General features: G+C 44.3%; 1 protein-coding gene across 2 annotated transcripts in view; it reads left to right on the forward strand.

Annotated features, from left to right (window-relative positions):
- TINAG (tubulointerstitial nephritis antigen) overlaps window positions 1-27,581 on the forward strand; it is a 1,051,371-nt gene that overhangs the window by 340,143 nt on the left and 683,647 nt on the right. For both annotated transcript variants that reach the window (XM_069606138.1, XM_069606139.1), the window contains exon 3: window positions 4,089-4,178. In XM_069606138.1, coding sequence (XP_069462239.1) covers window positions 4,089-4,178 — 90 coding nt within the window. The remainder of the gene's footprint in view (window positions 1-4,088; window positions 4,179-27,581) is intronic.

The raw sequence follows: 27,581 nt of genomic DNA on the forward strand, positions 1-27,581 counted from the left end.
TCTATATGTTCTGTGTTACATGTATATAAACTAAGGGCATCCTAGTAAACATTTATCAAATTTTCATTATTTATATATCTATATTCAGTGAAAAAACGTTGCTACAGGAACTTTATGGTTAGGTTGCGCTTCAAGAAACCTATGAAATTCCGTAAAAATACTATGTTAAAGGGACATTATGGTTAAGTTGTGCTACTAGAAACCTATGAAATTCAGTGAAAAAAACGTTGTTAAAGGAACGTTATGGTTCCAAGTAAAACCGAAAAACCCCTGAAATTCGCCAGTTATGGTAACCTAAGCAACCATAACTCGCGCCACCACCGTGCACTGCTAAGAGTAACACCCAGGACATCAAAGATGACATCACACATGTCATTGATGACATCACTAATGACATCACATATCTGGCTCCCTCTTTTTTCCTTTACTAGCATATCTAGGCCAGTAACAGTCAGGACCTAAACATTTAAAAAGTACTTTATTTGTAGACTTATACTTCAAATATGTTCTTACAGCAATTCTCTTGGGGTTCACTCACAGCATATTAAACATATACATAGGGAAAACATAGACTTGGAAGACAGTAATGCTTTCTATGTATGAAGATGATCAGTACGATTGTGAACACTTTCTTATAGGTCTGCTTTTTTTATCACTGTACTTTCCCTGAATATGCTCATATTTGTACACATTGTACTCACACTACTTTCCTTAGGGCCCAGTTACATTATGTGATAGTTATACATAGGGAAGTAGTAGCTTTGAAGTAGAGCAATCATTTCTGTGCATGAAGATAATTAGTTAGGTATGAAGATGGTCTGTTAATACTGTTGTTTTTTTTGTTTACTTCATGTTCCCTGTATATACTCATGTTTGTATGTGTTGTTGCCTGTTTGTGTTTTGTTTGCAATAATGCAATTATGTAGTAAATGGGTCTTATTAGGTACTTATTAAATAATTAGTGTATGTAGAACTCTAATAAGAAAGCATTTATATTTTTTGTATTTAACATAGCAAGATTATTAATATTGCACCTCCATCATGCCTGCTGCTCACTATACCTATGTTTCTGCATATGTACCTTAGTATACTGGAAAAAACTTAATAGAATGCTATTTGGATTAATGCATTGCTTAATGCACTACGTACCTCATGATATTTATTCCCTTCTACAGACTTTTTATGAAAAGTAAATGCACATGTGATGTCATCAGTGATGTCATCAATGACATTTGTGATGTCATCTTTGATGTCCTGGGTGTTAGTCTTAGCAGTGCACGGTGGTGGTGCGTGTTATGGTTGCTTGGCTTACCATAACCGGTGAATTTCAGGGGTTTTTCGGTTTTACTTGCAACCATAACGTCCCTTTAGCAAAGATGTTTTCACTGAATATCATAGGTTTTTAGTAGCGCAACTTAACCATAACGTCCCTTTAACAAAGTATTTTAAACTGAATTCGATAAATAAATATGTTATGCATTTGGTTGGAAAAATTCCCCTAATAGATGTTGTCCGATTTAATATCATACAAGTGCCGGACCTCAACTCGAACCAATGGGACATCAATTGCTGATTTCCCCTGAGAAGTTAGTGAATGATTAGAACTGCTTGACCTAAAACTGCCCCCTAGTGATACCACACACTGGTATATCAGGGTCACAGCTTCATCACCTAAAGGACCTCAATTTGAACTGTTGGGGCATCACTCATCAACCCTAACCAGGATTTACCACATCTCAAACCGGATTGCCTTGTCAATATTCTGATCTGCATCACTCAAGTTCTGCCTTTGAACTCCTGAGCCTCCCTATTCGACCCGGCTCAGCGCCATCTCAACACTTCTCTCAGCTATGATGCACAGTCCTCAAACTTTGTTTGGCCCGCTATTACAACAACTTGAAGCCTAATTTGATGCAATTGAACTGCCAGGAATTGCACAAAGGCGTGATTCACTATTAACTGCCCTATCGGTCCAGTTTTGGGCCCTAGAGCATGGTTAGGTCACTAATCTGCTTTGTGCTCCCAAGAACATATCCTTTTTTGCAGACATTATGGTTTTTACCTGCTTTGAACTCTTAATTCACAGAATCCCAGAGTGCTACAATGTATATCTGTACGTATTCTGTGTTCTATCCTCAGTGGTAGATTTTGCATAGTGTTTTCCATGTAGTTATTTTCGCAAAATTTGTTTCATCAAAGTATATATATTTGTATAGCACCTTGATTGGACATTTATTTTATTGTGGACTGTTGTACTATTGCTGTTTGGGCTGCTACTGAAGTACATTCACACCCCACTTGAGAGTATAGCCTTCCCTTAGCCCACATTACCATAAACGGCAAAGGAGCTATATATCTTAGCTGTGTCGGTTTTAACTTTATGATTGGGATCAGTCTTGGTTTGTAGCAGTTTGAGGGTTCAGTGGGCACTTTATCCACTACTCACCCTCCTGCTCCTGCAGGGCAGAAGTAATTTCATCAATGTATGGCCATGTATTATTAGGAATACAATTAAATAAAAAGGATATTGCATGTCACCTCTGAATTTAATGACCTTATAAAGGAACACAGTCTCTTGCCTTGTTCCTCTATTTTGTCACAGAACTCCTCAGTAGGATACCTTTTAATCTCTTACACGTGTTATAACTGTTGATTGGTAAGTGTCATTTATATGGAATTTGTTAGATCGCTGTTTATAATTTTACTTTACTATGTCAGATGTGATTTTGTGTTAGCAAACATGTATTTCCATCTTTTGTGTTTTGGGCTATGGCATCTTTCATTGTGTGTTTGACTTCTGATTTTCTATTCAACAATTTTTTTGCAACCCTACTTTTCCTGCCCAGGGGCACATTTTTGAAGTCCTGTGTATTTCAGCAACCGTTATGAATGCACTTTCACGTACATGAGTCCATGTTGTGAAATGGTCCTAATTTGTACAGTGGAGTTCAAAAGGTGTGGGTAACTAGGCAGCATGAAAGCTTGTACACCATCCTTTTGCACTCTGCTGTTCAAATAAAGTAAACGCTTCCTGCCATGTACACCTGGCAGACAGCGTTTACAATGGATTCCTTAAGAGTCTACCTGCTTTTAGTTGGTGTAAAAAGCCAGCACACTCGATAGCATTTGTACCAGCAAAAAAATCCATGCTGGCACACATGCTGTATTTGTATGGTGGAGAGGAAGGGAACGCAGAAATGTAACTTGTATCCCGCCCCTTCTCTCTGCCATTCAAATACAAGAAAATGAGTCATAATGTGAACAAATGGTTTAAAAACCACATGCAACGCTTTCACGCCATGAACATTGCAGACTCATTTAAAATTAGCTCCTTCATGTTTTCAACTGTTCATTAGTATTTCCATTGGTCATTTGCACAGCAGTTTTCAAAAGGGGAGGGTCAAAGGTGGCCTAAAAGTGTGCATGGCGCCTCTTGCACTCCGCCAAATTGAGCAATGGCAGGCTGCGTTTGCAATGTATTCCTATGGCGTCTGCCTGCTTTTTACGGTTGAAAAGTGTGTCGGACTCCATAAGAATCTCCAGCGTTTGCACCGGCATGCAAATCCATTCCGGTGCAAATGCTGGAGTATTTGTATGGTACATAGAAAGGTAGCAGTGGAAACGTATGTTACATTCTGCCGCTGCTCTCTTCCATACAAATCCATGAAAATCGCCCGTGGCAGAAATCTACACACGCAAGTCATTTAAGTTGTAGATTCCAAGGCTCAATTACGAAGGCCTCAATGAGATCCGGTCTATTCTTGAACCGACAGGATGGGTAGTACTGATCTATATATTCAGATGTGTTCTCTGATTTTGAATGTCACTGATCATGAAAATATAGGTAATGCTGTGATAAGGTTCAGAGAATAAGCTTCTGCAGATGTGAAATTCATAGCAATGTTCGCTTCTTTTGTATTGTATTCAAACCTGAATAAACAAAACCAGCATCCAACATGCACTCAGGCGGGTAGTTATAAAATGTTATCACGTGCTGGCCCATTGCCAGCCCTTTTCTGGCAAAGCATAATTAAAATGTTTCATGTATGTTGTTTCACTAAAACTGGAACCATTTGATTTTTTTTCAGCATTTGCATTTCAACACAATGGAAATGTACAGAAAGCATCTGTCTTATTCGTCCAGAACAGATAGAGGAGATCAATGCCAGAAATTATGGGTAAGATATATTTATATATATATATATATGCTAGAAAGTATGAAGAATTACAGATCATTTATTGGTATTGATTTGAAGCTATTAAACTGTCTGAGGATCATTATGACAATAAACATGCACATGTTATCTATGTGTCACTGCATTTCTCCTAAGCTTCATTTAGCATTGGTTCATACATTGTTGTGTTCATATTAATTAGTCAAGTGAAAAGTATATTAGATATCATTAATGATGCGTAACTTGGTAGACACTGTGCATACTACCCTTTGGCTCCTTTCGATCCTAGGTCATCACATATATATACATTAACTTATGACTTTTCACTCTAAGACATCCTACCAAATTTACCACCATGGCAGAATGGGTTCTGTGTAAGCATGTTGATTGTGGGATAGACTGAACAAGGAGCATAGTCCAGAGACATTATTAGGGGACATACATACATAGGATGAACATGCAGAGTCTAGTGCCATCAGCATGTCTAAGCAAAGTACATATGGACATATTTACACTCTGGGTGTCAGTTGGGAGGTAGTGGTGAGGTGGTAGGGGAAACCCCAAGCTAGCTAGCAGTTGCTTTTTGAGTCAGGTTTTGAAGAGTTCTATTTTGGGGCTTATTTGGATAACTAGAGGGAGGGCAAGAAAGGGGAAAGAGTGGAAGCCGGAGTTGGCACTGAGAGGACAGGGACAAAAAAAGGTGTGGAAAACAGAGAACCTCAGAGAACAGACAGAGAGTGAAAAGAGATGTAATCTGTAAAGTATTGGGGGCTAAGAAGTAAGAATTTGGAGAGGGAGCAATTCAGCTGGAGACTCATCCAGCATAGTGTCTGTAGGCAGAGGATTTAGGTAGGTTATAACGGGTGTGTAGTGAAGTTGAGGATATCGCTCAGAGAGGAGAACGCGGAGAGTGAGAGGCAAAGGAGTAGGCTAGAGCAATAATCACATGTGTTGGGTGTCAGAGGGAGAACAGAGTCTTGGCTGTGTGATGAGTGAATTTGGGACACATCTTTCTTATATTGAGATGGTTGATCTGGGCACAGTGGCCTTAGTAGGAATATATTGATGGAGTCTATGGTCACTGTCAAATAGGACTGCACGGTTGTTATAGAAGAGAGGATGTCAGGGGGAAAGAGATGACAAATGGGAGACAACTTGAGATGCTGTCTGAGAGGGTTGGGGTAAAGGAGGAAAGGAGAACAAGATGTCAGTGTTATCAGCAAAGAGGTGGTATTGCAAACCAAACATTTGGATGAGTTTATCTGTGGCCCTAGGACTGACCCCTGGGAAAAGTACATGGGGGGGGAGTAGGGAATGACTAGTCAGAGTTCCCCTAGATGGAATAAGCTCTGAGACAGGTAGGAGGCAACCCGGCCAAGGGGAGTGTTGTTGAAGCTGAGAGAGAGGAAGGAGACATCAGTGATCTATTGTGCAGAAGGCAACAGATAGCTGACACAGGATGAGACATTTACAAGAGCTGCTTTGGTGAGTGTTTGCTCTGAAATCCTGATTTGAGGAGATTGCAATGTGTGTGAGCATTGAGGTAGTTCACAATCCAATTGAAGAATATTGATTGATTGATTGATTGATTTATTGATTTATAGAGCGCTTTACACCAAGGCGCTGTACAGTGGAACAACATTATACATAATGACATCAACAATGTAACAGATGAAGCAAAATTATATCATGAATCATTCGATAAAACAGTGACAAGAGCCATTGACTGAAGGGGAGAGGGAATAGGGAGTGGGATTAGGCGGGTGGGGGAGGGCGTGGTGGAGAGTTAGAAGAGGGAAATTGAAAAGAGAGAGAGGAGGGTAGGAGAGGGGAGATCAAAATCAAGGGGATGTTGGAGTGGTGGGGAAGGTGCCAGACAGCTCTATAAAAAGTGGAGTTAGTAGGATCCGTAGTGGGTTTCCTCAGGATGGGAATGACACTGCTATTTTATAGCAGACAGGAAAGGTAGATATGGAGAGAAGTGATGTTTGTGGAGGTGATGGGTGCCAGTAATTTACAAATGTGTGGTGTAAAGGAGTCATTGGGAACTCAGATGGTTTTGCTGAGTGAAGGATGGGTAGAGGTTTGGTGGGTGGGACTGGTGTAGTGGAATAGTGAGGTATGAGTAGGGGTAGTAGGAGGCGGAGAGAAGGAAATGGGGTGGCTGAGAAAAGGGGATTTGATGGGTGTCTCATATTTTGTAATCTTGGTTAATAAGTAAGATGCAAAGTCTTCATCAGAGAGAGAGAGGACATATATAGAGTGATTATCGTGGCAGGAAAACATGAGCTTGAGGGTCATGGGCAGTTTACAGAGGTGAGAGCACAAATAGGATGTAAGGTTAGTATAGTTGGTGGGTTTGGTGGAATCAAGAGCACTAGAGAGGTTGAAGAGAGTGTCTTTGTAGGTGGTATGAAAACGTTTCATGCCAGCAACATAGGTGGAGGTGCATCGCTGTCCTTAGCCTTTGGATGGTTGGGAAGATCCATAGTTGGAGGTGAGGGTGGAAAGCCTGAAGGTGCATGAAGTGTAGTGGAAGTCAAGGGAGGTAGCCAGAGCATCATTTATTTCAATGAAGGTGGGTTTGGTAGAGTCGGTGTGGAATTTGAGAGAACATGCAAGGACAACATGACCTGATTGATAAACATGGCATGGAATAACGTTTGAATATTCTGTTGACAAATGCAGAAAGGAATGGGGTGGAGGAATAGTGTTGTTGGAGTAGATAAGCAAGTGGACGACCAAGTTAAGAATGGAGGATAGAATGTTACAATTGTCATAGTTCTGCATGTTAATCAGGGAGCAATCATAGAGTTGAAGTCCAGTTACAGGTGATGGTCCTTCATCATATTGGAGAGGTCAAGTCCACCCATTGTGATGATAGGCACATCAGCCTGAACTGTTTCAATCAGTAAATGTAGATCACAGAAGCATAGATTAAAGGTTCCAGATAGACGATAGATGAAAATGATGATAAAAGGGGTGTGGTGTACACCTGGGCAGTACTGTATTCGAATGAGAGGGAATACAGTCAGGGTTGAAGAGGTAGATTATGAATTTTTGCTGATCATTAGGCCTTCATGTATCAAGGGGAGTAGAAGGCTGTAAAGTCAGTGTGGCGGAAAGTGAGAGAGACAGCGTCATGTTGGTGATCCAGGTTTCGTTGACTCCCATCACTGAGCATTCAGGCTGATGAGAGTGAATGTGACCAGTGTGCAAAATGTTCAGTTTAGTTTATCTATTTACCACTTGTTCTTGTCTCGTTTCGTCTCTTCTGCTTGCACTCCGCCCCGTGTTCTCCTACTCTCCTCACTCAGTATGGTAGGAACAAGTTCAAAAAGGACATCCTTGTCTCCAACCGAGGCCTCCCTATCGCTGATACCTACACCAGCGCTTCCTCCAGACAGACCCTTACCGACATCATCTTTGTCGTTCCTGGCCAGACCTATGGACTATTCATATGGTCTCTGTGCTCTCTCCTTTCTCTTAATCTCCCATTAATGGTGGCGGCCTGGCGGCCCTCCTGGCTTCCTTCCACTCATTGAAGGTCATCATTAATGTCTACCTGAATGGCACCGCCATGGTCCGAGGCCCTCAGGCTAACCTCCTCATCTTCCTGTGCCTTGTCAAATTCCAACTGTCTACCGCTTTCCCTTCTCTCCCGTCTTCGGCCTCCTTGAATCCCCCTGTGCCATTTCTCTGGTGCCCTCTTCCTCCTCCTTGGCTACCTTGCCCTCTGCTCCTACCTCCTCTGCACACCCTCGGGCTCCTTCTACACTACTGCAGGGAGTATCTCTGATTTGTACACCTCCCCAGAAGTTTTTCAAAAATGGCAACCTTCTCCACCTCACCACTCTCAACTCTCGCTCCTGTGACATCTTCCATCTCCTGGAAGAACTTGATCTTGATGTCCTTGCTCTCACAGAGACATGGTTCACAGCCAGCTCTGTCGCAAGCTTTGACACTCTCCTCCCTGATGGCTTCAAGAGCCTCTCCATGCCCAGATCCAACTGTTCCGGTGGGGGTGTAACCTTGATCTTCCCAGAGTGGATTCCTGCCTCTATAATTCCTATGCAGGCCTACTCCTCCTTTGAATGAATGGTCTGTAGGCTTTCTCTCTCTCTGGCCACTTACTCACAGTGGCTACTATCTACCAGCCACCTGATCAGATCACCTCCTTCCTCTACGAGTGGGCGGAACTCTCTTCCTCCCTACTGGCTTTGACCACTCAACTCCTCCTCCTTGGAGACTTCAACATCCACCTGGATGCTTCCTGTCCCACCACACCACTCTCTCTCTCTCTCTCTCTCTCTCTCTCTCTGTTCTTCCCTCTGGCCCGACTCACTCTGCAGGGCACACTCTTGATATTCTGATCTCCTCAAACCTTCCCCTCTCTATCCTTCTCACCACTCCTCTCTCCTGGAGTGACCACTTTCTCCTCTCCTCTCCACTGTTCTGCTCTGCTCTCCTCTCTCTCTAACCCTCAGGCCAAGCCAACAACCACACTGTCACCCACCTTCTCTGTCATTCGACCTATGAAGCATGTGTCAGTTGAGGCTTTCAGTGCCTCTTTCTCTCCCCCTCCTGAACCTCTGGCTGACTCACAGCCTGACACATCCCTTTCCATGCTCTACTCTGTTATATCTAACATTCTTGATGTACTTGCCCCTATCATGAGCATCTGCATGAAGCCTAAAGCCAAGTGCAACTCCTGGTATGACTCAGAACTTGTCACTCTTAAACGAATGTGTAGGGTAGCTGAAAGGAAATGGTTGGCATTTTGTACATCCTCTGACAAACTGGCCTGCTGCCTGCCCCAAAGGCAATACCGACTCATGCCCTCACTAAGAAGAGTGCTCACATCCAAGCCTGCATCTCTGTGACATCTAACAACTCAGCCAAACTCTTTAAAAACCTGCAAGGAGCTAGCCACACTCTCTACCTCTCCTGTCCCCTCCCATCTCTAAAACCCAGGACATCCTGTCCACCCTCTCGTCCTCTCCTGTATCTCCCACCATTCTCTCCTATTCCTCCAGCCTCCCTGCTGCCACACCCCCTCCCTTCTCTGCCTTTCCTCTCTTCACCCCCGACAAGGTTTCTAGACAAGTCCGATCTATGTAAGCCTTGTCAAAACAGGTTCTTCCCTGTTCTTCCAAAACCATCAAGGACCACATTGATACCCTCGCTCCAGCCTTGGCCGACTTCTGCAACCACTCTTTCACCACTGCATCCTTCCCCCTGAAGCACTCTCTTGTGCACCCTCTTCTCAAGAAATCCTCAGCCAAACCTTCCTGTGCGGCTAACTATCATCCAATTTCCATCACTCCTTTCCTGGGCAAACTCCTGGAAAAGCTGCCCATCTCCCAGCTTAATCTTCACGCTGAATCTGTTGGTTGTCTCCATGACCATCAGTCTGGCTTCAGAGCATCCAGAAGCATAGAAACTGCTCTCTTGAACATTCACAAAGACCTGCTCTCTAACCTCGATGCTAATCTCCCCTCTGTCCTCATTTTACTTGAGCTCTCATCTGCCTTTGACACGGTCAACCATGCCATCCTGCTCAAACCACTCCACTGATAACCTGGGTATCACTGATCAAGCTCTGGCCTGGCTGACTTCTTTTTCCTCGGACCGACCCTGCCAGGTCCCAATTGGGTCCTTCCTCTCCTCTATCTCTCTCTCTACATGTGGTGTTCCCAAGGGGTCTAATCTTTCTCCCTGGTTGTTCAATCAATACCTGGCACCTCTCGCCCATCGCATTACTGCTCTCTGCTCCAACTTCCAATGTTATGCGTACAACAGTCCGCTTGCTTTCAGGATCTGCTCTGCTTCCTCTTCTCCTTCTCTCATCCCGGATTATCTGTCTGCAATCCAGGAGTGTGCTGCCAATGATCTCTGCATGAATGCCAGTAAGACGGAGATCTTCTTCATCGACATACATGCACCTTCTTTTCCTGCCACTCTCTCACCGGCCTCCCTTGGCCCTCTTCCTGCTCCCACCTGTGAAGCTAAGAGCCTTGGGGTCATCTTCAACTCTGCACTCTCCTTCTCTCCTCATATCTCAACGTCGCTAAGATGACAAACTACCAACTGCACCTCCTTAGAGGTATTCTTCCTTTCCTGTCATTCCCCCAGAAGCTCTCTGTGTCCAGAGCTCTGGTTCTCCCTAGGCTTGATTACTGCAACAGCCTCTTTTTAAATCTGCTTTCCTCTACTATCTGTCCTCTACAACTCATCCAGAACAGGACTGTGAGACCTGTACTTGGCCTCAAGCCCAGGGATCGTGTCTCTCCAGCCTTGAAATCTCTCCATTGGCTCCCATTGTTTGCAAGGATCAAGTTCAAGACCCTTTGCATTGTCCACAAGGCCTTCTGGGGCCTGGGACCGCAATACCTCCAGCTCTCTATTCAGAGATATCTTCCTACTCGACCTCTTTTCTCCTCCACCTCCAACTCGTTGAGGGTCAGGCACTTCTCCAAGCAACAAGTCGGAGCAGATCTCTCTCCTTGGCTGGTGCCCCCCTCCGGAACAGCCTCCCTGCCTCTCTGAAACTTGAGCAGAATGATCTCTGGTTCCGGAAGCATCTCATAGACTTTCCTCTTTGCTTCTGCCGTCTCTCTTCCTCTTCCCTGCTGATCTCCAGACTGATACTGCACTGGTCACCTGGCTACCCTCTGAACTTTGAGCTCATGTCTCTGCCCGCCCAGTTGCACACCTGCATTGCCTCCTGGCAGCCCTTGCACTTGGGTCTGTATCTGCAAACCTACAGTCCCTTTACCTGCCCTTATCAAACATTTTTTGTCTGTACTTAACTCTTGCACTGCCAACTGCTGGCTGCACTACTTGTTTTTGATCCGGTGTCTTGCACTTGCCCTTCCTCCCCTTCCCCTGGCAGGTTTCCACTCCCAACTCCCCTGCACTTGCACCATCTCAATGTCACTAGGCCTAGTAAGATTGTTGCCTTTGTCATCCCTTTGTTCCCCTCCCGTGCCTCGTAACACCTTTAAACACTTGTGTATAGGTGCGTTATGAATGTCATATATTATTATAACAAGCCTTGACAATTCCAATAGACTGGCCTATTGTATAGGCACTGTAAACATGTTTGCCAGGTTATAAAATTGTATTCCAAGGTATCTTGTTGTAGGTATTTGCATCATAAGACCAAGTATTTGCATATTTCCAAGAGATTACCATGAAATGTCCAGGTGCACATGCCATTAGCATGTGCTGCCACTAAGTGCCCATGTACTCAAACCAATGGTGTGAATTCCTGTAAAATCACTGATACTCACAACATTATTATGAATTCTCATCAAATTCCTTGGGGCTTGTATCAGCAGCATACACTGACATCAAACCTTCAGGTACCCACATGAGTTGGCATCAATGGTGCAGGTAAACTTCTTCAAGTTCTAGAGTTCAAAGTCAGGTAGCAACCCTGCCTCTTCCTGGAGAGCGCAGGGACAGACTTCAAAAAAGCCCAACACATACATCAATGCGGATGAAAACATGACTCACACTGTAGGTGAAGCACAACTGGCATAGTCAGTCTTGTTATAGCAAAAGGACCTTGGCACGAAACAAACAGAGAGTTCTTTAGCAGGGGCTGTCTAAAACGCATGTGCTCTGTGATAGTTATGTCCCAATGAATCCCCTCTTCTGGTAAGGAACTAAAATAGGAGGGAAATCTGCATACAGATACACATTAATCATCATGCAGGAGAGGTACAGTCATATGTAAATATGATCACATACGAAGCAATAACGTGCACCTCATATTCACCAAAAGGCACCAAATATAGTAGCCCAACCATGCATACGAGTCATATCCACTACAAAATAGTTCACCCTTAGCTATACAAAAAGGATTGTCATATCTATCATTATATCCAGAATAGAATACACCCCTCCGTTGGTAAGGCCAATTAATTATCTTACAATGTTCATAAACCTGCTTGCACAGATGTATAAAATGACTGACAGATTCACTATAATCACAAACTCACATTCCGTTCATCGTTCCCCACATCATATACAGAAAAGCATGCCCACAAAGGACCGGGAGAGGCACCTTAACACAAGGTGCCTCATTACGACCCAGGCGGTAAGTTACCGCCTGGGACGTACCCTTACCACCATGGTGTAAACTACGTTTATACCATGGTGGATGGCGGATTTACCGCCCCATTCCAAGGTGAGTGGGGCGGTAAATCCCCATTTCCCATTTTACCCTTCCCCATTCCCATTTTTGCCCCATAGGGCATAATGGGAGTGGGGAAGGCGCTAATTACGCCACCGTAAATTACGATGGTGTAATTAGCACCATGGTCCCTTAGCGCCATGGATTTTAACGCCTGCAAAAAGCAGGCGTTAAACTCACCATGGCGCAAAGGGACCTCGGAATCAGGCGTTAAGGGTCGGCGCCGTTTACGGCGCCGTTAACCCCTTAACGCCTGATTCATAATGAGGCCCCTTGGACTGCCATAACTATACCATATCCATAATATGAAAAATGATAAACACTCCTATGCATACATACAAGCCGTTATTGTCATCGCAATACGTAGAATAGTACACTCTAGGCATTTCTATCCATCATGGTATCGAGCTTCTGCAATGTCAAACTAGGACTTCAAACTGTAGGGGTGGCACGGCGGTGCAGTGAATCGGTGCAAAATCATGTCATGATTCCTGTTTTGGATCCAAAACGATGCTCTTGTCACTGGCTTGTGACCCACCTGCAGCTCAGGCTCCAATGTCTCTCTTAGCAGCTGTCACCCAAGGTAAAGTGTTGGGCCCATCACATTAAATATGTGCTACAAGGACTGTGCTCCATAAGAAACATCTTGCTTCATGAGTCCAGAAGACTTTATTTGAGCCCAATGGGAGCCAGATGTCATATTGCCTGTTTAAGATAACAATGCAACCTTGTGACAGTAAAAGCTGCAGATCATCAAAAGTACATATATTATGACGAAACGTGTCTATACTGTAGGATGTATGGCTTGCCATAGTGTTGAATCCAGCAGTAATCTATTTTCTCTCATGAGGACTCATAAGGCTGCTTTAGTCAGAATAACATGATTCTTAGCATGATGCGGCAAGACTGCAAGACGACATGATTAGCTGGCACAGATTGGGCAAATAGCGAAGTCTGAGTGGTTGCAAAAGAAAACCCTACTCAGGACATAGGCATACCCAGTGATGAATACTGAGTGACATGTCACATATGAGGGCAAGACAGTTCTCCTTTAGAGCCAGAAAATGTGCCACGGGGGTACAAGGCACCAGACAATGCCTTGTTACATATAATGAGTAATCCGCTGCAGGTGGAGACTGTATCACATTGATAGGCAAAACAGAATTGTGCAGGCATGAAGTGTCGCTAGGTCGCTAATGATGTTCCATTAGTAAGATTATTGTTTCACTTTAACTAACTGTATCGTACACTTTTGTGTATGATTCAGGACAGCATTGAAAACTAGAAACCTGCGAAACTCACGTTGTCCCGGTAGTATGAATTAGTATGTGACATTTACCTTAACCTTCTTCTTAAAAGCTGCTTTAAAGCAGAATCCACTTTATTAAGAGTAAGAGTGAGAATTCTGTCACATCCTTGGCTCACACTGGTCTTGCCCCGCGTGACCTGCACGATCCACCGAATGTTCTGAGAATGACGGTTGGCACATAGAGGCTCACGCTATGCCGCCTCGCCGCCTCTGCCCCTCTGTTCCTTACTGTTAATAAAGTTAACCTACATAACTTCTTCTCCGCCTATTCTTTTCCCCTCTACACGTGGCGACGAGGATGGGGGAACCGAAGGCACGTCAGCAGTGTTAACTGAGCTGAGTGTTTACGTGCATAATCACTGCCTCCTCTCTGTGAGAAAAGAAAAAAAAAAAAGAATACATGAATTTTAACCCCATGAGTGCCAGGTGGACTAGAGCTATTAGAAAATCAGATGAAGGTCAGTAAGGAGCATCCGGACAGGGGCTGATATCATTAAAAATAAAATAGAAGAAAAGGAAAATAAAAACACCACAGTATTTGTTTTACCTGGTGTTAGTGAGCAAGCTATTGTGGCTTGTTTTCATTTTTTTGTCTTTTCTTATATGAAAACAAAGAAAGAAGGCACCATATATAAATAACTATATTGCAAATCAACATGGTGGGGGACAGAGCATACAAGGGGACGAACTTTGATATGGATGTACAGCCATCCGCTATCATTTTTACCATCTCCAGGAAACCCCAGCATGAAATGAGAATTGTGGAGAGAATTGTTTCAGGCCTGCTTAGATGCACAGAATGGTGAAGAGTTACTAGCTTCCAATAAACTGTCTTTCTTGAAAACAGCAATTGGAGTTGAAGGTGTGAGGCTCATGAAAGACATACCTCGGGGTCGGGAGGAGGAAGGTAAAGATCTATTTAATATATGGATGTCGAGGCTAGAAGAACGGTTTGCAGAGAAAACTAACGTCGTTCTTGAACGGTTTAATTTGTATTCAAGAACACAGATGCCTGGAGAGGGTGTTGATGAATATGTGGGAGCATTAAGAGATTTGGTGGTAAAATGTGAATTTTAAAAATTAACTCCAGATCAAGTGCTGTGGCATCTGATTTTGATGAATGCACTGATAAGGATTAGAGAAAGATTTTAGACTGGTGCCAATCTGGGTTTCCATTCTACAATAGAGATAGTGAGGAGCAAAGAGGCATCAGAGCTAAGTATTAAAGCGCTTGAAAGAGAGAATAACAATGATTTGTATGCCACTGGGCCAGTCAAAAAGGTGATACAAAGAGGAAAAAGGGTTGTGCAAAGTTCATATGTGCACCAACCAAGAGGAGAGAAGAGACATTGCTTTAGGTGTGGGATGGAGGATCATCTCGCTAATAACAAGAACTGTCTTGACTTGGAGAAATATTAAATACACAAAGGAGGAAGGTACAGAATAGTTAGAACACCATCATCTCATTGGCCTAATAATAGAGGTAAATTCATATAGCACAGAACAAACTGAAAAAATGAATGTCCTGCACAACCTCAATATACTATTAAATTTCAATTCAATTTATTCAAAATATTATTGTTCTTTTCTTAAAAAAATATATTTTTTCAGTGTAAAAAGAATTCATACATTTTATAAAAAACATACAGCCACCCATTGTTATCCCTTGAACAACCTTCAATTAAAGGTAATCACCTGTGTAAATCATAAATACATCACATAACAGAATTTACAACATACAACCAAGACCGTACATAAAGAATACATTTTTCAACAAGTGTCTCAGAAAATAGAATCCCAACATGTTTCTGTTCACAATGTCTTCAATGATGGAACATTAATCGGGGGGAATTTTTGTTAGGGAAGTGGATTCCTTCAACACCAATAGTTCAAGGATCGAGAAAAAATTCCTTCCAAAATGGGGGTTTCCTAAAAACCTAAAAACAAAAATAGAAAACCTATATTAGTGGCCATGAGATAAATACTCCCAGATAGGAAAGCTAGCCTCTGTCTTCACAAATTCAGAAAGGCAAGCTACCAAAACGGTTATAGCATACACCGAATTGACAAATTCCAGAGACTATATAGCTTTGATTGATTATTGAGTCTCCTGCAACTGTTTTCTTTATATTATATCCTACTGCTTGAAACATCAAGTTCTTCAAATACACGTCATGCTTATGAATAGCATAAAAAACCCCAACAGATATCTGCAAGAAAACAAAGCCATCCATCAACTCTGTTGTGTCAAGTAGTGAATAGACTGAACTAGTACCTTTCTAGCTAATTGAAATACAACAATAAATTCCCTGAGTGGTTTGTTATTTAATGAGCACACTTCTGGTCTCCGTCCATTGCTGGACTACAGATTTAAATAGATCCACAGCGTGCCAGTAAATGCACACACCACTGAAACGACATAATGAATAAACAGATATGTCACTTCTCATAGTGCGGCTCTATATTTATACAACTCTAAATACAACCATCTGAGTGTGGGATACCCATCTAGCTAAATGTTTCCCAAAAGTAAGATCACAACACTTTTACACATGCCGGTACGCGTCTTACAATGAATCTCATTACCGCGAGTGAACAGGCTAGATAATCTGCGTTCCGCCGTATTAGCGTTACTTTAACACACGCCGGTGCGCGTCTTACAATGAATCTCATTACCACGAGTGAACAGGCTAGATAATCTGCGTCCCGCCGACTTGGAGAAAGACTGTTTGAATTGTGGTCGCAAAGGACATTTCTCCAGGATGTGTTATGTGAGCCATACGAACAAGGTGAATTACATTGAAGGGAATGCTGTCAGCAACGAGGATGGAGCAGCTGATCATGTTTTGACGGTGAATGGAGGTCTTCATCAGGACGATTGCAAAAGACCTTGGTGCTGGGTCTCATTTGATGGAAACAAAAAGAGAGTAATGGCTGACTCATGTTTGAAGTACACCCTGTTGGGGTAGGCAGGCTTTAGGGATGTTTTTGGGGAATGTAAAAAAGTTTAAACCTGACATCAATCCTCGAGGATACAGTGGTGGCAAAATTGACATTTTAGGTTATGTACTTTGTGACATCGAATACAGTGGCAGGAAAACGAGGGTTAAACTATATATGGCGGAATCTGGAGCACCTATTCTAGGATAGATTCAGCAAGCAAAGTTACAGATGAAGTTGCATCCCGGGTTACATAAATGCGTTTTGTGTATTGGGGCGGGAAAGAGAAAAGATATAATTGATGCCTATCCACCATTGTTTAAGAAGGAACTGGGATTGTTGAGCAAATTTGTGCTTGTGATGAGGTTGAAGAAAGGTGCTGTGCCCGTGATAAGCAAGGTGAGCAAGGTACCCATTACAGTGAGGAAAGAATTGGATTTACTAATAGTGGAGATGTTGAAAAATTATTTATAGAACCCATTGAGTGTGCAGAATGGGTTTCCGCAGTGGTTCTGTCAAGAAAATTGGATGGAAGGATCAGGTCATGGGTGGATTTGAGGAATATGAATGCGTTTGTGGTGGCTGATTGTCATCTTCTACCTAATTTGCAAGAAATGTTAACGTTATTGGGCAAGGTGAGAGTTTTCAGCACCTTGGAAAGAACAAATGCATTACCTCAGGTGGAATTGCATCAAAACTCAAAACATTTGAAAGCTTTCATAACAGATAATAGTCTGTATCAATTTAAGAGGATTCAGTTTGGTTTAGTGAGTGTCTCTTCTGTGTTCCAGAGAATTATGCATAATATCTTCAAGGGATTACGAGGTGTGGTGGAATTTCAGGATGATGCTTTGATCAATGGTATGAATGAGAAGGAGCACGACTGTACTCTCAGGGAAGTTTAACCAATATTGTAAGGTAGCAGCATGACCCTAAAAGGCAAAAAATGCACATTAGGTGGGAATGAAGTAGAATATTTAGGCCACTGCATCTGAGGGAACAGCATCAAATCAAAACCAAATCATATTGATGCAATCCAAGGAGCACCTGCTCCAGTGAACATAGAAAAGTTGAGGCCATTTCTGGGGTTGACAGAATTTTACTCGAGATTTGTGGATATTTTTGCAGACAAGACAGTTCCCTTGAAGAAATTACTTAGAAAGGGTACAGTGTTTGAGTGGACCGGAGAGGAAGAGAGATGTTTTCAAGATATTAAAGAAGAAATTAAAATGGCTTTACAGCTCAAAAACTTTAAGAGTGGGAAAAGATGTGTGTTGAGTTTGGATGCGAGCAGTTACGGCTTGGGTGCTACTCTATTGCAGAAGGATTATGGACAGTTACGGGTGGTAGCGCATGCATCTAGAACATTATCTGTGAGTGAACAGAAGTTTTCAGTTATTGAAAGGAGACTCTGGCATTTACCTGGGCAGTGGAACAATTTAGGATGTTTTTGTGGGGGACGGAATTCACTATCAAAACTGATCATAAGCCATAAGCCATGTTACATGTTTTATTGGCACCAGGAGGGTGTATGAACATATCAGCGAGACTGCAGAGACATGTATTCAAACTTCAAGGTTATACGTTTAAAATAGAATACATCCCGGGTAGGGACAATGTGCAGGCCGATTGTCTGTTGGGATTACCAATGTAGATATCTGAAGGTATTAGTGAGGAAGAGTGTGAAGTGGCATGGATAGAGGATGAAGAGCAGATGAACATTGAAGTGGGGTGGTCTGGTGAGAAGGCAATTTTAAGAGATGAATGGCATGAAAAAGGAAGGAAGGATGAGCTATTAAGGCAAGCAAAGGAGTATTGCATCAAGGAATGGCCTTCTGAGAGAGATTTGAGAGGTGACCTAAGATCAATGAGGAAAATTGCAGGTGAGATTTGTGTCCGAGGTGATTGTGTTGTGAGGTGTGAGGTGTTGATTCCCCCCAAGTAATTGAGAGCGAGAATAATCAGAGTTGCGCATGAAGGCCATCTGGTCATTTCGGCTACCAAGAGAAGATTAAGGGCAGATTTTTGGTGGCTGAGTATGGACTTTGAGATAGAAAATGTTGTGAGATTGTGCATTCTGTGTCAAAATAGTGATAAGGGCATAACTACAAGAGTGAGTCCGATGTCTTGTGTGGATTTGGCTTCAGAGCCATGGAAATAAATAGGGATAGACAAAGCAGGTCCCTTCTCAGTATTGCCGGAGAATTACACATATTTGGTGTGCGTGATGGACTATTACTCAAAGTGGTCTGTTGTTTAACCCATGAGGGAGGTGAATAGTATGAATGTGTTGCTCCTCTTAGAGAAACTATTTGCGAATGAAGGTGCACCAGAAGAAACAGTGCACAGTTTAAATCGTGAGAGATGGGGACATTTTTGAGTGAACACAATGTGGAACATGTGTATACAGCCTTGTATCATCCGCAATCTAATGATTTGATCGAACGATGTAGGAGGAGAGTGAAGGAGCTGGTCCAGATGTGTGTGCAAAATAACTGGAACTTCAAGAGAGAGCTGATTAAATTCCATTGTCGAGATTTTCAAGGCCCAAAATAGTGAGCGAGTGTAGGGGTTTGTGCGCGTATTTGGAAAATGGGGAAACATGGAATATGAATAGGATTACATCTGGTAAGGGTGTAAGAAGTGCATGGGATGAAGGAATGTGTGGTTCATGGCAAGAGTTGGTGGAAGATCACAGAGAGAATGAGCAGAAGGACATTCCTGTTGTTGAGGAGGATCACATACAGGGTAAGTGTAGGCCTCCAGGCTCAATGAAATGAGAAACAGAGACACTTTGGGACTCATCGCAAGTTGGGTGGAGTGGTAAAAAAGCAGTGGTAATGCTATTTCCACCACTTTACTGCTCTGCCCAACTATAAGTTGGAAGGAAAGTTGGCAGATTTACCTCCAGCTCTGAGCTGGAGGTAATTCTGCCATCTTTCTGCTAATTTTCGGCGCAATTACTGCGACGCAATTAGCGCTGCACTAAATGTGCCAAAAATGCCCCATGGACCCAATATGAATGGGGATTTAACGCTGTGCCTCAACTCGGGATACAGCGCTATTAGTGCCGGACCGAGTTGCAGTAACGCTATTTGTGTTGGGTGGTATTCCGGCATATTTACTGCAGTGATACCACCCATTCATGATGAGGCCCACAGTGCCATTACATGGCGTCTGCTGCCATTCTCAGGCACGTGCGTGCAGAAGCTCCTTTTATTTTCTGTAAGTCATGACATATCCTTAAAGAGGCAATACATGTTCTTAAAAGGGAAACACCACACTCCTCCTTTTTTAATAACAAACAAACAAAATAATACCACTGGACATTAAATGAATGAACGGTCACATACAGCAATACTTGAGAATCGCAGGATGAAACAATAACCACATACATCCAGATTCAGGCAGTTGCAAACATAAAAACATACATGAACCACTCCATACATATATTGAGGGTAACAGTCGGGGTTGGTGGACTGCTGGTGACATGTTGGTAATTCTCCCACATTCTGAGGAAAACTTTATTCACCAGTGGAGAACTGAAACTTCAACCACAGACTGACACTAACGGCGCGTGTCAGTGGAGTGTCTCGTGTGACTGGTCGCTCTGACGGTCTTACTGCTGGCATGGGCCATTTTACAAACTGTGTTGATGTTGCTGGATAGATTGCTTAACCTTGCTGGAGTGGAGGAGGAGACTCGAGAACCGCCTTCCTGTCCTTACCGGCACCTCCTACAAAACAGAGCTGCATGTGCATGAGCATGCGCATTCGTGTTACAAGTGTGTCAGTGGAGTGTCTTGTGTCTAGTGGCGAGTGCTTGAGTGTTCTGTACAGCGAAACCTACGGGTAGAAAAGGTAACAGATTTGAAAGCATATCAATGTAACGGTGATGATTCGTACTGCTTTGCGCAAATACGGTCTCTGTAGTAAGACGGCAAGAGCCAGGAAGAAACGGTTGTACCACATGAGAAGACACATAATATCACAAAAGATCGGCCTGAAATAATTGGTGAATCACAACCTGAAATCACTGGCCACATTCACATCATGGCCAAAAAGGGGGTGGATCTCGATTCACAGACTTGCTCACTTGAAATCCCAGATAAAGCCCTGTTACCGCCAATAGACAATAACCTTTCTCTGCTAAACATGGTCATTGGTCTCAAACGTGCTTCCCTGGGTGGGGATCAAAACCAGCCTACAACCGAGAAAAGGGAAAATATATTTGGAACAGCTATATTGGCTACACCAGACTTGAGTTCACTTTTCTCATCATCCTCCTCCTCTGAGATGTTGGATACAGAGCAAAATGCCAGTGAAAGTGATGACGAAGAGAAAACCAGGGACAAATCTGCCCCGGTGGGATTTGAATATCTGATAAAGCAGGCGCAAAAGTCACTCATAATGAAAGTCGATGTCCTTACTACAGTGATCATTGACATTAAAATGGAGCAGGGTGGCCTCAAGCTATTAATGACCAGTATAGCTGAAGCTTTACGCCCAGACAACTAACTAACCCTGAACAACAGATTGGGCTGTTTGGAAAAGTATGACAAAACCCAGACTGCTGTTGAGCCCGAGCAGGGCCTGGACAATCTGCAAACCAGGAGAAAGGACATAATATCTGGGGCACAAATTGGAACCATTCACTGTTCTCCAAAGACAGAAAAAAGACCTCCCCTCTGCCTAAATTGGCTGATGACTGGGATTTTGAGGAAAAACACATTCCACCACAAAGACAATTTGAAGCGACAGAAAAAGATAAGGCCTCTCAGGCAGCCCCCATAATGGTGGCCACTGTAAAAATTAACAGGAGGCGGCCAACGAAAACCATTCTCATTCAAAGAGAGGCACATCCAATAAATCTGCAGCCTAAAAGGAAATGTCACTGTCAGAAAACTACAAAAACATTAGTGATTAACCATCAAGCGGATGGCACCTGCCGGCAAACCACATTACAGGGCCCCATGGACAAATGTGTTAAACACCTTCCCACTTGTCACCGATGGAAAAGGAAAATCCGGGGGACTATGTAGCTCAGAGTGCCCTCTCATGCTATTCTGAAACACCCAGAATTATAGCAACTTGCAGTAGGACTTCCACGCAAAATCCTTCAGTAATCAAGCAAAAGGTGCATGCAGGCCCTCAACCCACTGTGCCATATGAAAAGAACAGGCCTGAGGGGCTAAACGACCTTGGCAATGGGTCATATTGGATAAGACTTACCCCACCAATGCTAGCCCATTTCTAAACTGCACTAACTCCTTGCCCTATTTTAAGAAATCATGCCTCTGTGAGTAATCACTTCAACATATATTCTAGGCATTGAAATTCCTAAATTAGGGTGCAATAAAAACTGGGCTTTAATTACATTTTCGACTCCCCTAATGGTTGACAGATGGCCATTTTGGAAGACTGGGGCTTCTCTCACACGATTTGCTGCAAACAGAGACAACAAATACAGCTGGCACATTTTATAAAAATTACCATGGCCCCAAAGCTGAGCATGAACATAACGACTGCAGAACATGCCGTGCTAAACGCAGTGACCAGAATTAAAGGACAGCAATTGGAGGTGCACTCAGATGTAGAATATTGGGCGCCTGAGTGCATCCAGAGAGGGGCACACTGACTGCCCCCTTATTCGTCTTCTATGGCTTGCCTCTCATGGAACACGAGGGGCTTTAAGACGTTTCTCTCCAAACCCATGAGTCTAGCCACAAAATTGAAAACTGATCTCTTCATTATAACCTGGCTAACAAAATCTCTTAACATCGATGGATACTTACTAGCACACAATTATGCTGTGCCCTTGCCACGAGGAAGAGCTCGTGGAGGCCTGGGTATAGGGGCTGGAGTCAACTACTCACTTCAGCTTTTCACATCTCACGCCTCTACTCAATATGTTGAAGTGGGAGAATGGGACAAAAGACTCCCACCAATCTCCTCTCGCCCCTGGCCTAGAGGATCGCGGCCCAGACACCCGCCACGAGAGGAATTTGCCTATCTACCAGATGACCAAATACCCTGGTACAGGAACATACGGATGTGCCCACCAGCCTGCCCACCAGCCTGCCCTGCCCAAGCCGACACCTGCGGCATGGATGAACTCGACTGAACCATTCAACAGTAAATAAACACATCGTTAGAGATGCCATGATGACCTAGCCAACGGTCAGAACACCCATGCAAACATGCACACTGGACACTCCCACACCAATCCACACGAAGAACATATTCAGTGCTATGACGTAGGTGACGGACACACCCACTGACGCGCATCTTTATTATTTTTCACATAGGTTTTTCAAAATGCAGAAACGCAAGACGAACAAAGAACTCATCTAAAATGCTTGCTGACGCTTCTCCTAACCCATGCATTGCGATGAGAAATGCAACGAAGACATGATACTGGATACGAAGCAATATGATACCGTAACTTAAAGTGCCGTGCACTAAACATCCCCACCTATGCACCAGGCCCAAGTAGGCCGCAAGCGAGAGCCTCCGTGAACATTGAACGAACAAGAGTACAATTGCTGACCCTGCAGAATGAGCCCAGCGAGAACTGACAGCCAAGGGGGCAATGTTGCAACTCGCATGCCACAAGCCGAAGCCAAGGTCACACCTGCAAACTAAGCCAGACACGCAGAGGCAAATACAATTTTAAATGTGCAGAATTCTGCTTCAACCACGGTCTCTCCTCACGTGACCAAGCCGAACCTGACAGGGTGCCAGACCCAGGAGGGAGAAGTCGCCTGGGTCCCACGTTTAGAGACACAGGCTGCAACAATGAAATGACCCAATGGACACCTACAGCGGTGGGAATAGTCAGCTCTCAGGCATATGAGCAAATCCACGCATTGCTGCATAAACACATAGTTACATATTGTTACAAATAACAGGTACACCGCGAGCTGGGAACAACGATGGTCCCAGGGTGGGGGGCTCGCGAGTGGACCAATCAGAACATGGGGCACTCATCACTGACGCCATTAACATTAGCCAATCATCAGGGGTCTTTGTGTAACAATTTTCATGTATCTAATAGAAGGGACAACCCAAGTATACCACCTGACTGACCCTTAACCACTAACAGCGTTCCCTATACGTATGCTATACTAACCCTACCACTCGAGGAACCAATCCAGAGTGGCGATAGGTTTTTTTGCTAACTTTCCCAGGTGACGCAAGTAGCGCGTCATACCGAGGCAAAAAGGGGCCTGCGAGCCCCACGAATTTCGAGAGTCAGGACGGACGCGTACGATCCTAGACCCATCCCTGCCATTGTTTAATAAACAGCAGAACCACCTTGCTTCTTGTGTGTGTCTCATACTCATTTTTGGGATACGCGGGAGGAGTTGGGGCCTCCCTGCTCAGAGGTCCGCGGACGGCCCAACTGACCCCGGGAGAATTTTCCCCCCGACAAGTTGGAGGCACTGCTGAGATGAGATCTGTTTAAGATCTGCTTTTATTTTATTTTTCCGAGTGCTCTCGTTGCGAGGAGGCCCGGCGGCGCGGCCCCCTCTGCCGCTGCCCCCTTTTGAGGACTACAGGACCATCGCGGAACTGCGAGAAGACCGGACAGCGCAATCCGGATATTGGCCTTCGGGAGCCGGTTGAGAAGTATCCCGCCCGCGGTTGGCGATTGTCCAGACGTGGTCCAGACGAGGGGAGGTAGCGAGCCGCTTGGAGGGGTGCACGCAGTCGAGCGGCCCCACATCAAGAGAACTTGGTGAGTATGCCACGCCCAACAAGCAATGTGAAATTGTGAGGGAGGGGGGAGGAATAGAATACGGGAGGTGGGAGGTGTTACACAGGTGCGCGGCGAAGGTTTGATAAATTAGTGTTGACGGTGAAGTGAATGGTAGCTGGACAAGTGCGAGAGCAGTCCGCTACGTTACGGAAGGGGAGGGGGCGGAGCACGAAAACATCACGTGCGGCTGCTCGTAGACACTGATTGGCCTAGGTCGCGACCTGTAAGGGTGTGTGTGTGTGCGGTTTCCTATGATTTGGTGATTATTGATCAATGAGTAGATGAGGATCCCTATTGATCGAGCAGAAAACTCGATAGATAGATGACGTTTCCCTGTAGGCGGTAGCTAGCTGGTTGCCTAATACGGAAGATAATTGGCTGGTTAAGCCCTCCTGTCGAGGGGTGTAACACACGCGAGGCGACGCAGCGTGCGCAGTCTGATTATATTGTTGATTACCTTGTTCCAGGCGTGACAAGAGGACAGCTGTGAGGTTAAAGGGGGTAGATTGCAAACTTATTTCAAACTTTTAAAAAAAAAACATGTAAAGAACTTACCAGTAGTTTTGGAAGAGGTCGGTGACGTCACCAGTAGGGCTTTCATAGGATATCTCGAACACAAGGCATTTTTTGGAGAGTGGTGGGAAAGAGAATAATGGTAAGGGAGTGGAGACGAAGATAAACGGTAACGAGTAGATCGGGGCAAGGTGAAGAGGGGGACGCGGCCGCGCACGGAGAACGCCGGCCACGACAAGTGAAGTAAGAGGAGGAGGGGTAAAATAAAGTGGGACGGCTGTATAAGAACGTCACACAGGGCACACAGCCGCAGGGGGCTACGTGCGCCTCGGCCGTAGGGGGCCGTAACGGTGTTCGGTGAAGGAAGAAAAGAGAGAAAAGAATATACAAATGCAAATGCTATATTTTATTATTTTGTTTTAGCGGACAATCGCAAGTCCCCAAAATTACGGGGCCAGGTAAAGATCTGAAATTGTATAGCGTACACTATTAGCAAGATAACCGCTACCATATAAAGGGAGGATAACAATTGAAGTGCTACTATGTCATACGGGACAGGATCGGGAGGGTGGGGGAACACCCTCACTACTCCGCTACAGCATATATGTAAAACACTGTCACCCCATAGGGAGAAACTGATCAAATACAGCATAGAATGGACACAGGGGACGGACAACGAAATGACGACACCATGGCCGCCTAATGGCAGTTTCGATCCATATACCCAACACTCACTATTAACCCATCTGCATAACACATACAAGGGGAAGAAGTTGACACACCACGTGGAGGTGTTTAACTTATGGAGGATGTTCCAGGGGTCCCGACCAGGACCAAACGGAATGTTCACTGTGGGGGAAACAAAGGAAGAGAAGAAGATTAAGGAGGAAGAAGAGAATGGGGAAAAAGAGAGTGAAGGCACACAGAACACGGGGAACGGACAAGAGGGAGGAGAAAAGAGTAACAACATAAACGAAAAAGAAATAAAAAAGGAACAGAGTGACGATATGCCCCTAGCGAAGGTAGTGAAAAAAGAGGAAGGGGGGTTATATCCTTTAACGGAACTACGAGAAATAGTGAGAGAACAATTAAGGGCGGCTGAGGGGTACTCGAACCCGGCATACAGCTCGCCACCATATACAGCTACAGGTGGCCACACGGGAGGGGAGCAGACTAGTACGACAGGATCAACTTATACGAAGATGCCCGCAGGGGAGGGGAGGACTAGCGAAGAACAAATCGCAGCAATAGGACATGATGAGTGGGTAGCTGCGCAGGTATTATTAAAATTACGAGGTTCATTAACAGGAGAAGAGAAGGAGGTAGTAAGGAAAATGGACGAGGATAATGACAGGAAGAGCGAAATGAAAGGGGAAGGGGGAAAAAGGAAGGAGGAAGAGCTGTCACGACAAAAGGAAGAGGTTTTGGAGGAACGATTAGCAGAATTAAGGGATGAGCAAAATGCACTGATCAAGCAACTCGAGAGAGAGGAAAGAGAGAGAGCACGGGAAAGGAAAGAAAGTAAGAATGAGTTGGAAAAAATGAGGGAACGAACCGAGGAGTGAAAGAGAGAAGCTGAAAGGGTAAAGGCAGTAGCAGAAAGGGTATCCAGAGCAGCACTGCGTGACAAGAAAAGAGAGGAAGAAGAGAAAGAAAAAGAAATGGAAATATGGAAGAGGAGAATACTATCAGAAACGACAAAGAAATAGGAAGAAGGGAGGATGATAGAGAGCATATTAGAGCGGGAAAGAGAGAGATGGGAAAGGAAGAGAGAAGAGGAAAGGATATTGGAAAAGATGAGTAGTGAAGTAATGGAGGAATTAATAAAGAAAAGAGAGGAAATTGGTAGAGAAATAGCGGAGAAAAGAGAAGGGGAAAGAGAAGATAGGAGAGGGGAGAGTGAAGTAAGGAGATATATGTACGCAGAGAGACAGAAGTAGGAACAACATCAGCACAAAGGGGAGCAATTGGTAAAGAAGAAACGGGAGGAACGGATCTAATAGACTTAAAAACAGTAACGATTAGGGGGAAAAAGACATTGGGGGTTGTCGCTCCTGGATGACTTTTGTAGTGAGGAAGAAGAAGGAATGGAGAAGGAAGGAAGAAATAGGGAAAGGGAAAGCCTAGATAAATTCTACATCACCCGGACAAACAGGGAATCACCATGGGCCTGCAGGAGAAAGGAAGAACTGGGGGGGAAGTGAGGTGGAAGAGCAAGGAATGGCGGGAAGGCAGACACGTGCAGCTACACCCTCATCATCCCGTCCAACATGCTCCACCACCCCACACTCATCCCGTGCAACATGCCCACCTACACCCGCACCCGCCCCTCACGAACACACACCCTATGCAGGTAGGCTTAGAGACCTCCCTGGACGCAGGCAGGAAGAACGAATACACACGCCCACATTAAATAAAGGAAATGATAAAAGAAGGGGTAGAGATGGAGGAGAAACAGTTACGAGCAAGGGAAATATGGACACAGCAGACGATGTAGACGACACGGAGGAAGAGGAGGGGTACACAGACTCGACTTTGGGGAACCCAGGGGGTCAAACATGACACAACCTAATGCCACTTCTGGAGAGGGGAGGCGTTAGACCACAATACGTCCATTGGAAGCATGCAGACAAGGAAAATATAAAGTGCAGGCTCCCATCATTAAGTGGAGGTGCGGGAA

The sequence above is a fragment of the Ambystoma mexicanum genome, chromosome 4p (genome assembly GCF_040938575.1).
Source record: "Ambystoma mexicanum isolate Mex_15411 chromosome 4p, UKY_AmexF1_1, whole genome shotgun sequence".
Classification (NCBI taxonomy): Eukaryota; Metazoa; Chordata; class Amphibia; order Caudata; family Ambystomatidae; genus Ambystoma; species Ambystoma mexicanum.